General features: G+C 39.8%; 1 protein-coding gene across 2 annotated transcripts; it reads left to right on the forward strand.

The window, feature by feature from the left end:
* The first annotated feature begins 801 nt into the window (after nucleotides 1-801).
* LOC114446330 (protocadherin alpha-C2-like) lies at nucleotides 802-8,078 on the forward strand. Of its 2 annotated transcripts, XM_028421865.1 has the most exons (3): nucleotides 802-3,353; nucleotides 4,570-4,606; nucleotides 5,415-8,078. In XM_028421865.1, exons 1-2 carry the CDS (start codon nucleotides 921-923, stop codon nucleotides 4,579-4,581), a joined length of 2,445 nt encoding a protein of 814 aa, XP_028277666.1. In that variant the 5' UTR covers nucleotides 802-920; the 3' UTR covers nucleotides 4,582-4,606; nucleotides 5,415-8,078. The 2 variants fall into 2 exon arrangements, with proteins under 2 accessions (XP_028277666.1, XP_028277665.1); XM_028421864.1 differs by lacking the exon at nucleotides 4,570-4,606.
* The last annotated feature ends 6,141 nt before the right edge of the window (nucleotides 8,079-14,219 follow it).

Here is a 14,219-nt window from a genome sequence, read left to right on the forward strand (position 1 = left end):
ATTTTCTCACCATCGGAAAGTCACTGCTCACCCACTCACTCACTGTTAATTTATTAGACTAATTACCTACACTGATCAAACGGGAGATCAGTTACACAGAATTTGTAATGGGAAGTGTAGAGAGCGATGTCAGATATTCAGATATTCTTCTCTGCCAGGTTGTTTGCAGAATCTGAGAGCAGGAGTGAAATGTGCATGTGTGAAAAGAGCTGGAGCCTCTTGCATTGTGGCAGTAAACAGTGAACCTGTTGTTTGTATTATTGTTAATTTAGTATTAATAAATAAATACTACAAGGACACACATCTAAGCTTCTTTACTGCGAACAGAAAAGCAACAAACTTGTGTGTGGATCAGAGGCAGACTCGGGCTGCAAGATAATATATATATATATATATATATATATATATATATATAAGATATTATTTATTATATTATTATTATGGTATTGTTTTACTTCGCTATAAATGTTTATTCGAGTTAATTTTATATAATAAACACATAAGGTATAATATATTAATTCACTTAATTATTATTGTATTAATAATGCAAATGATTAAAATGACTTGACATTGAAAATTAGCAATAAAGCAGGATTTGCTGCTGCAAACAGAACTTCTATGTTATTGATATTTGAAACAAAATCTATTTTCTGAATTCAAGTAGATATAATAGCACCCCCTTGCTGTCAGTGAGCCTGAGCCCCCACTCCACCCCGGCCCAGCCCCCCTCAGATGCTGCGTCCGCCCCTGCGCAGCGCTGCTGTGAGAGCTCGGCTCCTCCGGCGGCACTGTGCTGTGAATGGCCTGCTGCAGCTACAACTCGTGGAGGGCAAGAATGACACCGGCGCTCCCCTGCATCAAGACGACCTGTGCGTAAGGACGGATTTCTTTCATTTCTATCTATTTACAAAAAACAAACAATGGCGCGTTTGATTGCACCTTTACGGACACGATTAGTCGTGGCTGTTTTCACGTTCATTGCACTGTGGGGATACGCGCTGTCTATCACTCGGTATTCTATTCCGGAGGAAATGGAAGAGGGTTCCTTTGTTGCTAATCTGGCCACAGATCTAGGTCTGGATGTTCGCAGTTTGGAGGAGCGCAACGCAAAGCTCGATGTCATTAACAGCAAAAATTACCTTGACATTAACAAAGACACCGGCGAGCTGATAATCCGAGAGAAGATAGACCGGGAGAGCATATGCATGACTAAAACAACCTCGTGCTTTATGAAAATGGATGTCATACTTTCAAACCCCGTGCGCATCTTCAACATCGAGCTGGAAATCATGGACATTAATGACAACGCGCCGGTCTTTCGTAGAAGGACAATGCATTTGGACATTTCAGAGGCAACCCCTCCCGGTGAGAGGTTCTCACTGACAAACGCCGTGGATGCGGATGTGGGGGCGAATTCAATCAAGACCTACTATCTCAGTGAAAGCAAATACTTCAACATAGACATCCAGACTGGCAGCGATGGCTCCAAATATGTTGATTTGGTGCTCAGTGGTAATTTAGACAGAGAGGAGCATTCACTACATAATTTGATTTTAACCGCTGTGGATGGAGGCGTGCCCCCCCGCTCCGGAACAGCCAGCATAATTATTAATGTGCTGGATATCAATGACAACGCCCCCCTGTTCAGTCAGCCGGTATTTGCCGTCAACGTCTCAGAGAACGCGGTAGCAGGCACAGTGGTTATGACCTTAAACGCAACAGACTTAGATGAAGGGACAAACGCAGAACTGATATACTCGTACACCCTCTACACCTCAGAGAAGACGCAGGAGCTGTTCTCACTTGATCCAAACTCAGGTGAGATCAAGGTGAAGGGGGTGATTGATTATGAAGAGAGTCAAAGTTTTGAGATGCACATACAGGCTCAGGACAGAGGGGCCAACCCTTTGTCGGGACACTGCAAAGTCATGGTCTTCATCACAGATATGAATGATAACTACCCTGAAGTGACCATCAAGTCTGTGAAGCGTGCGCTGTCCGAAGATGTCTCTGTGGGGACGCTAATCGCAGTGGTCAGCGTCAGTGACAGGGACTCCGGAGTCAATGGAGAAGTGGAGCTGACTTTGAATCAGCAGGAAATCCTCCCCTTCCTCTTGAACAAATCCTCAGAGGGCTACTTTGAGCTGCTGGTGTCCAAGCCGCTGGACAGAGAGATCATTAGCAAATATGACATCACGCTAAGAGTGACAGACAAAGGCCAGCCGCCCTTATCTGAGAATGAGACGATCACTTTGGAGATCCTTGATGTCAATGACAATGCGCCCACATTCCCACAATCATTCTACACGATCCATGTTGTGGAGAATAATCCACCAGGGGCGTTATTGACATCTCTCAGTGCGTTTGACCCAGACCTGAGTGAGAACCAGTACTTGGTTTATTTCATAATGGAGAAAGAAATTGTCAACACATCTATGTCGATGCTGTTCTCCATCAATCCTGAGAACGGTGATCTTTATGCTCTGAAGACCTTCGACTACGAGAGAGAGAGGAACTTCCTCTTCCACATTGAGGCAAGAGACTCTGGTGTTCCCCCTCTGAGCAGCAATGTGACAGTTCACATCATCATCTTGGATCAAAATGACAACAAACCTCTCATTGTGTCTCCGTGGCGGGCGCAGGGCTCTGTTGTAGAGGAGGTGATACCCAGGTCAACAGATAAAGGGCACTTGATAGCTAAAGTGATTGCAATCGATGCAGACTCAGAGCAGAATGCCAGGGTCACATACCAGCTCCTGCAGGTCAGTGACTCCACCCTCTTCAGCCTGGATCAGTACAACGGCGAGATCCGGACAACAAGGATGTTCAGCTACAGAGACCCGAGACAACAGAGACTGGTTATAGTCGCCAAAGATAACGGTGAACCTGCTCTGTCTGCCACTGTCACCATAAAGATATCAACCGTGGAGCATGCCATGCCCTTTTCAGAGACTACAGAGTTACCACTCGAGTATGATGTCTTCACAGACCTAAACCTCTACTTAGTGATAGGCTTGGGAGCTGTGTCATTTCTACTGCTGATAACCATCTTGGTTATCATCGTTCTCAAGTGTCAGAAACCAAAGCCAAAGGCCATCAAGATCCCGCCGGCCAACAGAAACAGCGTCATCAGCAGGAACAGCGTGATCAGCCAGAGGAGCTCCACCATTGCAGATTCCACCCTGATCTCTAGCGATGCCTACTGGTACAGCTTGTTCCTCGCAGAGACCAGGAAGGGCAAGGTGGTCGTGAGACAGCCCATAATTCCCAAAGGAGCCGGGTATTTTGTGTCCAGTATACCAAGGAGCATAGGGCCCAGTGAGACCACAGACTCCAGAGCATCCACACTGGAGGTACGTTGAAATGGGAGCGGGTCAGGTTGAGGTTAAGTAGTAAGAATTCATAAGCAGCACGAGGGAGTAAATACTGCTGTATTGATGTTGTTGTTCATACTCTCACTATGTATATATCCTACAAATTTACACAAAAGTAAACAAAACACTCCACTAGAAAATTCAAAGTTGTACCATCACATTACACCACTACAAAAAGGTGGAAAGTTCCTCAAATGCTGCATTTAAATATATATGTCATACACAGTATGATGTGATTCTAAGTGCAAATGCACACTGATGCAACAGTGTTACACGTATTAGTGTCATTTTACATCAAATGAGCATTTCCTTCTGTAGAACAGATGCTCTTTTTTTTTTTGCTAAAATACAAATGCACTTTTACTGTGATAGGATGTGAACTCTCTTTCTCACGTACTTTGAAATGGATTCAGGTTGACACCACTGACTGAAAAAAATCAAAGCATAGCACAGCTCTTTATTATTTAGTTTGTGTGTCTGCATTTTAAATCTGAGGTCTGGAGTCTGATCACTCGGAAGGCAGCTGAACTTTTTCCCTGTGTAGAAATGTCAGAAAATGTTAGAAAAAATCCAGAAGAGGATATTTGAGGATACATTTTTATTATTGAGTGCAACATTTACTACTCATAATAATATGCACCTGTTTTCAAAAACTAAAGAAGGCAGGAATTAGTTACTACTATGATCTAGAGGAAACTATCTGCACTTTTATTGCATAATTAGGCCAAACAAACACTCCACCACCACCACCACCACCCCCCTCTCAAAAATGTGCCACTGTTTGATGTCTTATGCCATATGTAGGTCATGTATTGCAGATGCATAACACACAAGCACAGCAGAACCAGTAGGCGCAAGAGGGTGGGGAATTATACTACAAAGAAACCCTGACATGGGAGGATTCTCTTCAAGGACAAGAGAAACCACCGCGCTATAACGGAGATGCATTATCAAACTCTCAAACAGCACTCTGGCGTGCAGGAGGTTGTTGTCAATGAACAACAGCTGAAAAAAATGATCCAGATGTTGTTTGTGTTTGTACAGCTGGACCTGCAGGAGTAAAATAGATTCAACAATATGCATAATGCACAGGTGCACATGGAGGGGGATAGAGAGGCACACGGATGTGTATGATGTGTATGTGTTCTGAGCTTCACACATTTCACTGAACTTGTCTCTTTTTTCTATTCTTAAGTACTCAAAATGAAAGGAAGTCCATTCTACAACTGGAGGTATGCTGGTTGCTAACTACGTTCTGTAGAGCCACTATGAGTGTGTAGACATTTCCTCTCCTTTTTTTCCTATTTGGTATACTTGTTTGGTTTGGCAGAGCAGAATCAAATATTTCCATTTGTCTCCAGTCAGACTGTCCCTCACAAATATAAAAAACCAATCCAATGCTGCTGTGAGCACCAAAATGTAAATTGGCTGCTCTCTCTCTCTCTCTCTCTCTCTCTCTCTCTCTCTCTGGTGAGAAAACCTATCAGCTTATACTGAGAGCTGCGATTAGAATAAAGTTGGCCGCCGGTCAGATTTGTGTTGTGCACATCTGTCTGGCTTTAGGAGAGATTCGGGACAAAATGATGGCACAGATAGGAAAAAAAAAATTTGGATTAGGAAATGAATTGTCCTGAATATGGTGTCAGTGTGCGACATACCTGAGCTCTATTAACACACAATAACGTGGAAACTATAATATTGTTTCGATAACTGTGATCTTGGCCCACCAAAATACCAAATAGCACGTTGTGATGCCTGCTTGTGCATGCTTTAATCACACCTTCTGCTTCCCTATTGTAGCTTTGTCTTATTTCATTTTAGTTGTGTTTGCTAGTCTGATTGATTTTATCTCCAAAAACACTGATTTGAAATAATCATGTACCCAAATATACAGTAAAAACAAGCCCTCCTCCCCCCTTTTAAATGACAAGTCAACGATGGTGGCAGTAACCAGTCACAATCCAATGTTGCATGAGTGAGGACTTTCTACAAGTTTATAATGACTTTCCATTGTAGCTAACTCTGTGTTCTGTCTCTTAGTCGGAGCCCAGAAGAGGACTGCCATGATATAATCATCTCTTCACGGGAACCTTCCTTACAGAAGATCTAAAGGAACCATCCCCCCTCGTTCCCTCCGCTCCTCCAATCCCACACACACACACTAATCACCTCAGCTTTCTACCATCTTTATTCTTTCAAGCATGAATCTGCATGATTCTGTTCAAAAGTATTCAAACAGTGAATTGAGGTTTGAGGTGTGTATGAACTGAAGAGGCCTCGCATAGTAAATCATCTTCTCCTTAAAAGCTTTTTGAAACCTATCAAAGGACTTTTCTGCCTTCTCTCCAGGGTGTACGCTGTAGTTCTAGAAACCATCAGTATTTAAGTGACCATTGTGCAACTTTTTTTTTTTTAAGTAAAAGCTCTAAACACGCCTAATCTTAATCATCATATGAATCAGGGTGAATATGCTTCTTCCATAAATCTGATAAAAACATAACTGTAGCTGATTATGTCACTGATTAAGGCTTTGCACTTGTTTTTGTGTTTTTCTATTTTTCTTTATGTTTTTATTTTCTATTCTATTTTTACTGTGTTATGAGTCTCAAGCTAAAAGGGTCATTCAGACAAAAAATAACACATATAGAACCTTTTTTAACTCTTTGTTGTGCACAGAATGTGTGAAAATAATGAAAAAAGAATGAAAGAACTTAAAAATGAAAAAAAATCCATTAAATACAATTTCTCTTATTTGATTATAGACACTGTAAAGATAAAACAAAAATATAACTTCAGATTCTTGATTCATAACCTGATGACAGACATGAATTGCACTAATTGGAGTGAGAGGTGACAATGAACAGTACTTTTTCAGTCAAATGTCTTTATCTGTATAAGAACACTATCTTCCCAATCTACAGTAATTCTTGCTCACATTACTCTAAAAGCTGGTAACGATATTCAAATATCAACTGCAGTCATTCATTGCGAACAGTGCAAATTTATAATAGTCAATTATACACAAAATACATTGAAAATGGAAAAAAATGAAAAAAATATTTTATAACAACAAATACTCTGTTTATTAAAGAAGATAGTAAAAATATTAAAATGTATTTATCTTTACCAGGGTACAAAGGGATATTACAAAGCCACAGAGTGACCATGATGAGAAATTATATGTATATATAAATATATATCAAGCTGAAATTTCACTGAATGCAATTTGTTCCTTTGTTTTGATTATTACTAGAGGCAGCACTGCAGACCAGCCTTTCTTCACAAAGCATAAAGTGCTGGACACTTACAGTGCTTTTCTACTTATACATATAATTATAACAAATGTGATTATAAAAACATGGAAATTCTCTTCAGTGTAAAACTTTGCCTTGATATACAGTACAAATATATATACGTGTATATTTGTCTTTATTGCCACTCTGAGGTTTTGTACAACAATAAGGTATGGGCAAGGTGTTGTTTTATGAATAGTCCTGTTTTTATATCTATTTTATGTATTGACTTTTAATGCTGCTTTCTGTGAGCTTCTTCAAGGGCATTTTGTGTTGCATATTTGTAGTTTAGTGCATATGATGTTGTTTTGATAGTGTAAATAATTTTTAGGACTAAGCATACGTTTCTTGACCTCGAAGGTAGCGCTGTTGCACTACTGTAAGACCCAGGACTTTTAATTTTCTCAGAAACAAGGAGCTTTTTTATTTCTCTTTAGAATAACTCATTAGGGTGCTAATTGGTCAAATGTAATTGCATGAAGTAAGAAGATTGGTGTACAAGGAAAAGTAGAAGAACATAGTGTTAATTGCAGTGCTGGCTCTGCAGAAAAAAAGACAAAAACTGCTGCAACTCTAGACATTTAAAAAAAAAGTATAAAGCAGATGACAGCACTTTGAATTTAATACGTGCACTGAAAAATGTGATCGCGGCGCTCCCTCAGTAACGCAGTGAAAATGGGATACTTGTGGAAGTATCAGACTCCATATTCTTAGTCAGTGAAATCGAACCTCTCTCTTGCTCCCTCTCTCTCTCTCTCTCTCTCACTGTTACAGTCAGACATAAACACAGCTGTCAGACTAAAGATGTCACTTCTTAATGAGGGATCTCTTGCTGTGGAGTTATATGTGCAATCGTTGCCTAAACCGCCCAATTCCAACACAGAATTTAATAAACTGCACATATGATGAGCTCCTTGCGTGCCTTCTGCATTGTAAACGATATGTGACTGTTGATGAATGAAACAATGGCATTCCGTATAGTATTACAAATTACAGTAACTCCCATGATACAGTACTTTGAATAGCTTGTTGGAAAGGGGGGCTCTGCCTTCGGGATTCTGAGCAGATATTCTAGATGCATTTACTGTAAATGGAACTGCTTTATACTTTGTGTTTTTTTATACAGTAGACCTTTTTGATATCTCATGTATTCACTGTGATCGAATGGCACCAGGAGGTGCTTGTTCTCGGTATAGTAAAAGTGTTCTCATTTGTGTACACTGATCATTTTCTTTTCTTTCTGCGGCTAATTTGCCAGTCAGATTGTACAGTATGCTTCGAGAGTGGCGTCAGAAGTAATCCAGTTCCAATCCCACTTAGTGGATCAAAGACATTATGGGTGAGAATGGTCTTGCTTTATTTTCAACTCTAGTTAATTGTCGGATTTTGATGTTGCTTATTTGGCTTAAATGTTCTGCCTGATCATGCTAGTTTGAATAAAGCTTTTTAATCTCTCTCTGTTGGTGTCTGTGTTGGAGAATGAAATGATCAAAAGTGACTTCTTGAAAATGACACTCATGCTCTCCACTTCTCTCTCTTTCCCTCTCTCTCCAAAATGCACTCACATACACATTTTGACCCAGTTTCTCTTTATAACGCTCTGTACTAATTCTTGGAAATTGAAAACTAAATAAAGGAGATGTGCCTGCAGTTCAAATCGCAGAAGCAGACAAATAATAGCTTTGTCAGGATTAGTGAAAGCCTTGAGCCAAATTGCAGTAGTCTGTGCTGTGCTGTGACCACACAGGGCTTTCATTCTGTAGTCCTACAGCCAGCTGATGTATGAGGGTCCTCTGAATATGGATAGCAGACTATTGCCATTGTAATCAATGCAGTCAGAGCAGGAGGCCTGTGTGGATCAGTAATAATAAAATAGTAGATGTCTTGATATCAACAGCAATACATGTGTTTTATTGTATTGTTAAAATGCATTGTGGCAGCAATCAAAAAAATGTAGCTCACTCACATATTAAACGATTAGTTACCAGTTAGCACTATAACTCTTTGCAGGCAATACTACCACTGTTAAAGCCTTGAGGTTCTTTAAAAAAAAACTGAAGTAGGTCGGTGGAAAAAAGCAGTGCACCTGTGGCTACAGAGTGCTGCTGCCATCAGTCCTTTCCCCCCAGTGGGGTGCACTCTCAGAACCGGTGCAGTCCTTGGTTGCTGAAAAACAGCCCAGCTGTGATAAACCAGGACACGGAGGTGCACAAGTGCACTTTTTATTACAGTGTTTACTTGGAAGTAGTTTCTGCTTCTTCTCTACTGTAGCCTTAGAACATTTTTATTATACTAGATTTTCCTCTGCTTTAAATAAATGTAGTTTGTGGGACATGTTTGAATGGAAAGACAATCAATCCTCTCAAACCCATGCATGCAGTGTTTGAGGCCAATCTGGAAAGTCAATAGTGAACAGACCATGCATGTCACGCATCAACTATCATTGTTTTTTGTTAGGTGGCAACAACAGTATAATTGCTCCAGTGCACTTAAAGTATATATAGCAATCACAGAAATAGCAGCCACTTCACAAAGAAACATTCCCTTCTCCATGCACCGTAAAGCTTTCTCAGATGATTATTTGAGGTCTGGAAGCAATTAGGCACCCCATTATACATCATTTCTTTGTGCAGTGCTGCAGCGCTTTTATGTCTAGCCTTTGAGCTATATTATAATTCATTTTTGTCTCTCTAAAGTTAAAAAAATGTTGTATTGATCCAGTTAAGTGTGTTTCACCATAGAGTACTGTATGTTATTTTTTAAGTACTGTGCAGATTTTTTAAAGTATAAGCTGCTTAGTTATTTTAACCAGATTATGCAGATTTGCAAAGTATTATCTAGATTTTGGTCACTGGAATTTTAGAATTCCATTTTAGATCAGTTTCAGTGTATGCAGAGATTTCTATGCCAGATTAAATTTGGCATAGAATGTTTTTTTCTGTGGCCTGTAGTGCTGTTTATCCATCTAGATTATTTAGTTTAGTTTAGTTTAGTTTCCTGGAGATATTTCCTATTTCTAGTCACTATAATGGAAGCACCAAAACAAAAATACATTTGAGAATGAGATGCAGGAACTCAGGAAGATCCAGAAATGTTGCTGTGAGAAATTTAATGTAGAAACAATTTTATCAAACAATACTCCATAAACAACAGTCTGCAATGTGAAAACACATTCATGAGTAAGGTCTAAGTGCAAATGCAAAATAATGACTGATAAGTGAATTTTTGGGTGGACTGTCCCTTTAAGGCTCCAGATGGCAACGGTCAATTCATGCTTTGGCATGTGGGGAAATGTAGCAGGCCTGAATTTAGACCTATGTGTTGCATTAATGTGTATAGAAAAGACATTAGAGCCAAAATAATGAGTGTGAAACAGGGTTTCTCCACTGTTATGTGTTTTTTAGCAACATATTGTAATATTTTGTATTAATTAGGTCATGTCAAAGCAGCTTTACAGAAACAGACAGTTTCAACAAAAAAGTCCATGTTACTGTTAGAATTGCAGCATTATCAGTCAAAGTGTCAGAGAGGCTGTGAATGCTTGACCCATTTGTGTGAGTGAGTCAGATCAGCAGCAAAGATACCCTGGCTGGAGCCCATGCACAATGGGGTCATCAGTCTTATCACCTAAAGCTTTTGCTTTGCATGACAGTTGGAAGGAAAAACTGAAGAGGTCTCCAGCAAAGTGTCCACTAATGTGCGACCGGAACAGGAGTGGATTGATGTGTCATCTGTCTGATTTTGTGATGGGGTTGTTTGAAAAGATGAAACAGTTATTGCATTGCTGTAGAAATTAATATGAACAGGTTGTCATTCTGATTTAGAAACGCATGCAGGGAAAGACAAGGATACAAATCTGTTACTGCATCTGCAAAATCTACCATAGAAAATGCTAGATCTCCACAGACAACATCTGTCTTGTTGCCTTTATATTACATCAGTAAGTTCTCCGTTTGATGAGGAAAGTGATGCTGTAGATTAGAGAGAGTTCATATCTTGATTATTTACATGCAAAAGGAGTGAATAACAAACAGAAACTGCACTAGCAGGGGGAACCGGTCACTGAAATAGTGGATGCAGATCTAGGGGCTGAGCTGATGGAGGAGTACTATGATGGAGTTAAGTGCAGTATGGTTTGGGCTCCATCTTGAGTGATGCCTGTGGCAGGTTATTTATGTGCATGGCTGCCCTTGCCATGGGGTCACTGCTGCACTAGTTTGTGTTGGACACACTGCACTGGTAGGTTTTAGATAACTGTGCACATGCAAGAATCAAAACGAGCCTGAAAACTTACAGAAAGGTAAATCATGCACAGATGAATAGACACACAGAGAGTCCTGAATCTTAACTCCAAATAAAAAGTAGTTAAACTAAAAAAAATGAATAGAATTGTCTCTTCTTTGTTAGTATGCCTAACATGGCTTCCTTCCACCTCTCATTATGCTGGCATCTGCAGTATAGTTTTGTGTGGGGAGAGCACCTAAATCAAATTTAGATCACAGCTCACACATTCATCAAATTGCTGTTTCCATAGAAACACAAGTCTTATGCAACAGATGCAAAATGATTCATATAACCAGGCAGGTGAACAATCAGCAGCATATTTAGATTTCTGTTTTTTTTGTCATCTTTGCATAACTGCTGTCCAGCCAGTGTGCAGATATGTGTGTTCAGGGTAAGTTTCAAAAATGGAGGTTTAACCCTAGAAGAGTATCAGCTTCCCTGTACTATGAGTCGATACTATGCCTTAAGGTTTTGGAACATTTAAATAGAACATAGTGTGCAAAATTTCTGTTTTGTGTCTGAGCCAAATGGCAGCCAAAAGTGAAGCTAATTCTTAAGTTCCAATTTTCTAAATGTACAACAGCAATGCCTGGAATGCCTACTTAATATTGGCTCCAAAAGTGAATCCCTCTAGAAAATGTCCATTATCAAAGCAATAATATATTTCTGTGGTACAGACAGGAAAGGCACAGACATTCACCTTCAGTTTTGTACTTTTACTGTAAAATCACAACATAAAATGACATTTGTTAAAAAGTTATAAGGTTTATTACTATGACAACACCTTAAAATGGCCCAGCTCCTTGTGCATAGATTATTCAAAGCAGCCATTATGGCTCTTCTCCATTAGATGAATTCATCTAGTGATCTATTCTGCTTAAGGCTATCAGGACAGCCTTACCCTTGCCAGCTGTTGTGACCGACTTTGCTTATCTGTTTTTGGATGGATTTCCCAGACCTTAGCAATGTGGCTTGCATTTCACATTGACATGTTAATACTGAGACTTCATTTTCCCCCGGTTCACAGCTGCTGTTTTCTTGTTACAGGACTAAAAGCTATGTGCTTATTATTCCGTGGCATCCCTCTTCTTTTTTGGTACACAAAGACATGCTGCTACTTCATTCACAGTCTGATTGCTGTTATCTCTAGGCTCTATCCCAAATTTTACACAAGAGAGCCATGGTTACTGACCTAGCAATCCCTCCTTAGTCTGTCATTTGTTATGATTCACTTACTCCTTCAGTGTGTTTCCGTTACAAAGCCTGTTTTAAACAGAGGCATGATTCATACAGGGGTATTCCTTAAACATCACGTAGCAAGCCTGATCAAGAAACTCATTTTAATATTACAATATATAAATAATGACCACCACTGCTATTGCTACAAGATGAATTTAGTAATTAGGCTCAAAAGTGTATAAACATATCGCTCAGTATGGGTTTGTTTTCAACAAATAACACTTCAAAATTACTGCCACAATTAAAGTTTTAATTGGGATAGTGGTCCATTTGTGTTGAAAACTTTTATCATAACCAGAAAAGGTAACAGGAATACCCATATACTATCCCTGTTTTGCAGGTCTCCCACTTACAGTGATACACAAAGATCTGATGAAATTTTGATGTGAAGTATGCAAATTTAGACAATTGATATTTCCTTTTGCTTTGTGTTAGATATGCACATAGCTGTCTAAGTTGGTGCTCTGCTGCATTCACTACTTTACTGTAGTTATTTCTTGTACATGTCTGTTTGTGAGCTATGTTTCAAGGGGCTGGATCTGATCCTACCCTGCACACTACACATACAGAGTGTAGTGAACACCCTGGTGCTGTTGCAGACAAAGATAATCACAGCCACACATACATCAATCTCCCAGAAGAACATGCCAACCTTACTTTATTATCTCCTTTTAAGGAGTAAGGTTTGCATGCTGGCTGTATAGGTGTGGTGGGCTAATTCCCATCAGCTCAGGTTACATAAGTATATATATATTTTTCCATATGTGGATTAAGACAACCTCTGTATTTTTTTTCACACTATCCCCCCTCCTCCTTTCCGTGCCTATATATAAAATGCTATAGCCAATCATATTCCTCTTTTTATTCTATGGAGAGGAAATGAGACGTCTGCTATAAGGGGGGGGGGGGGGGGTCCACCACGGGCTTCTTAAATACGATTATGTGACCTGACAGTCTGGGGTCTACTGACAGTGATCCATGTGGAGGGAAGGTTGTGATTGTCAGTGCAATGCTTCCTTTCTGCTGCGCCTTGCCCAAATGCTCGCCATGCGGTACGCTGCGCTGCAGAATCGCTACCGGCAAATTAACCATCCTTGCGACTCCAGTGTGCAGACAAAAGAGGACAAACATAAGCCAGTCCCCAAACATGTGTCTGCGTCTGTGACCGCAGTTTCCCCCCCTCTGTCTGATATTTGAAGAGAGTAGGAGGCAGATTACCCATGACCTCACCTCCATGAGCAACAGTCCGAGCAATCAGTCAAAAAAATCAAACAAATACAATATTTGAGTCAATAAATCGGTAATATTCTCCAATTCACTTTACAATCACGTGCTGCACATAAAATATGAACTACAGATGGAATGACACTAGATGTTGGACTGAATGTTTAAACGTTTTTTGAGGTCGCCATTCTTTTTTTTTTCTGAAGGCTTTAATGTGTTGGTCGTCTGTTAGCTCCCCAGACCTTAAACCGACATCGCAATGGAGGGATGAGAGGAGAGAAATGGGTGGGGAGGAGGGAGGAGGGGAGCTGCGCCACAGCGGAGAGGAGAGAGCTGGAGTCTGAGTGCGCGCTAGGGTGGGATACTGTCCTTCCAAGGTCAAGTCAGCTAAACACACTCAAATAACATCCGGTTACCCTTTCAAAATAGATCTTTATAAAAACATTTTTAATGAAACATTTTGTGAATGTACTTGTAAGTGGGCTCTTACAACAAATATTTGTTAATGTAATGAAAAATGAAGAATTGCTGAGACTTCTATTTTAACTGACAACAGCATACAGCCAATGTATCCTTTATTTTATTCCTTGTAATTATACTACATAAACAACATTAAGAAAAGATGATTGCCTTCAAATCATTGCATTTTCAATGCATTTAGACTCTTTAAATCTAATCTAAGATTTCAAACAAGTCCAGCTGTGTTTAGTTTTCAGCTCTTGAGCAAAGAAATGAGTGTTGTTGCCAGTTTAATGTGACAGGTACATTTTTCATTTCCGGTTTCCTGAGTGCATATTTTCACTGT

Source organism: Parambassis ranga, chromosome 14 (genome assembly GCF_900634625.1).
Source record: "Parambassis ranga chromosome 14, fParRan2.1, whole genome shotgun sequence".
Taxonomy (NCBI): domain Eukaryota; kingdom Metazoa; phylum Chordata; class Actinopteri; family Ambassidae; genus Parambassis; species Parambassis ranga.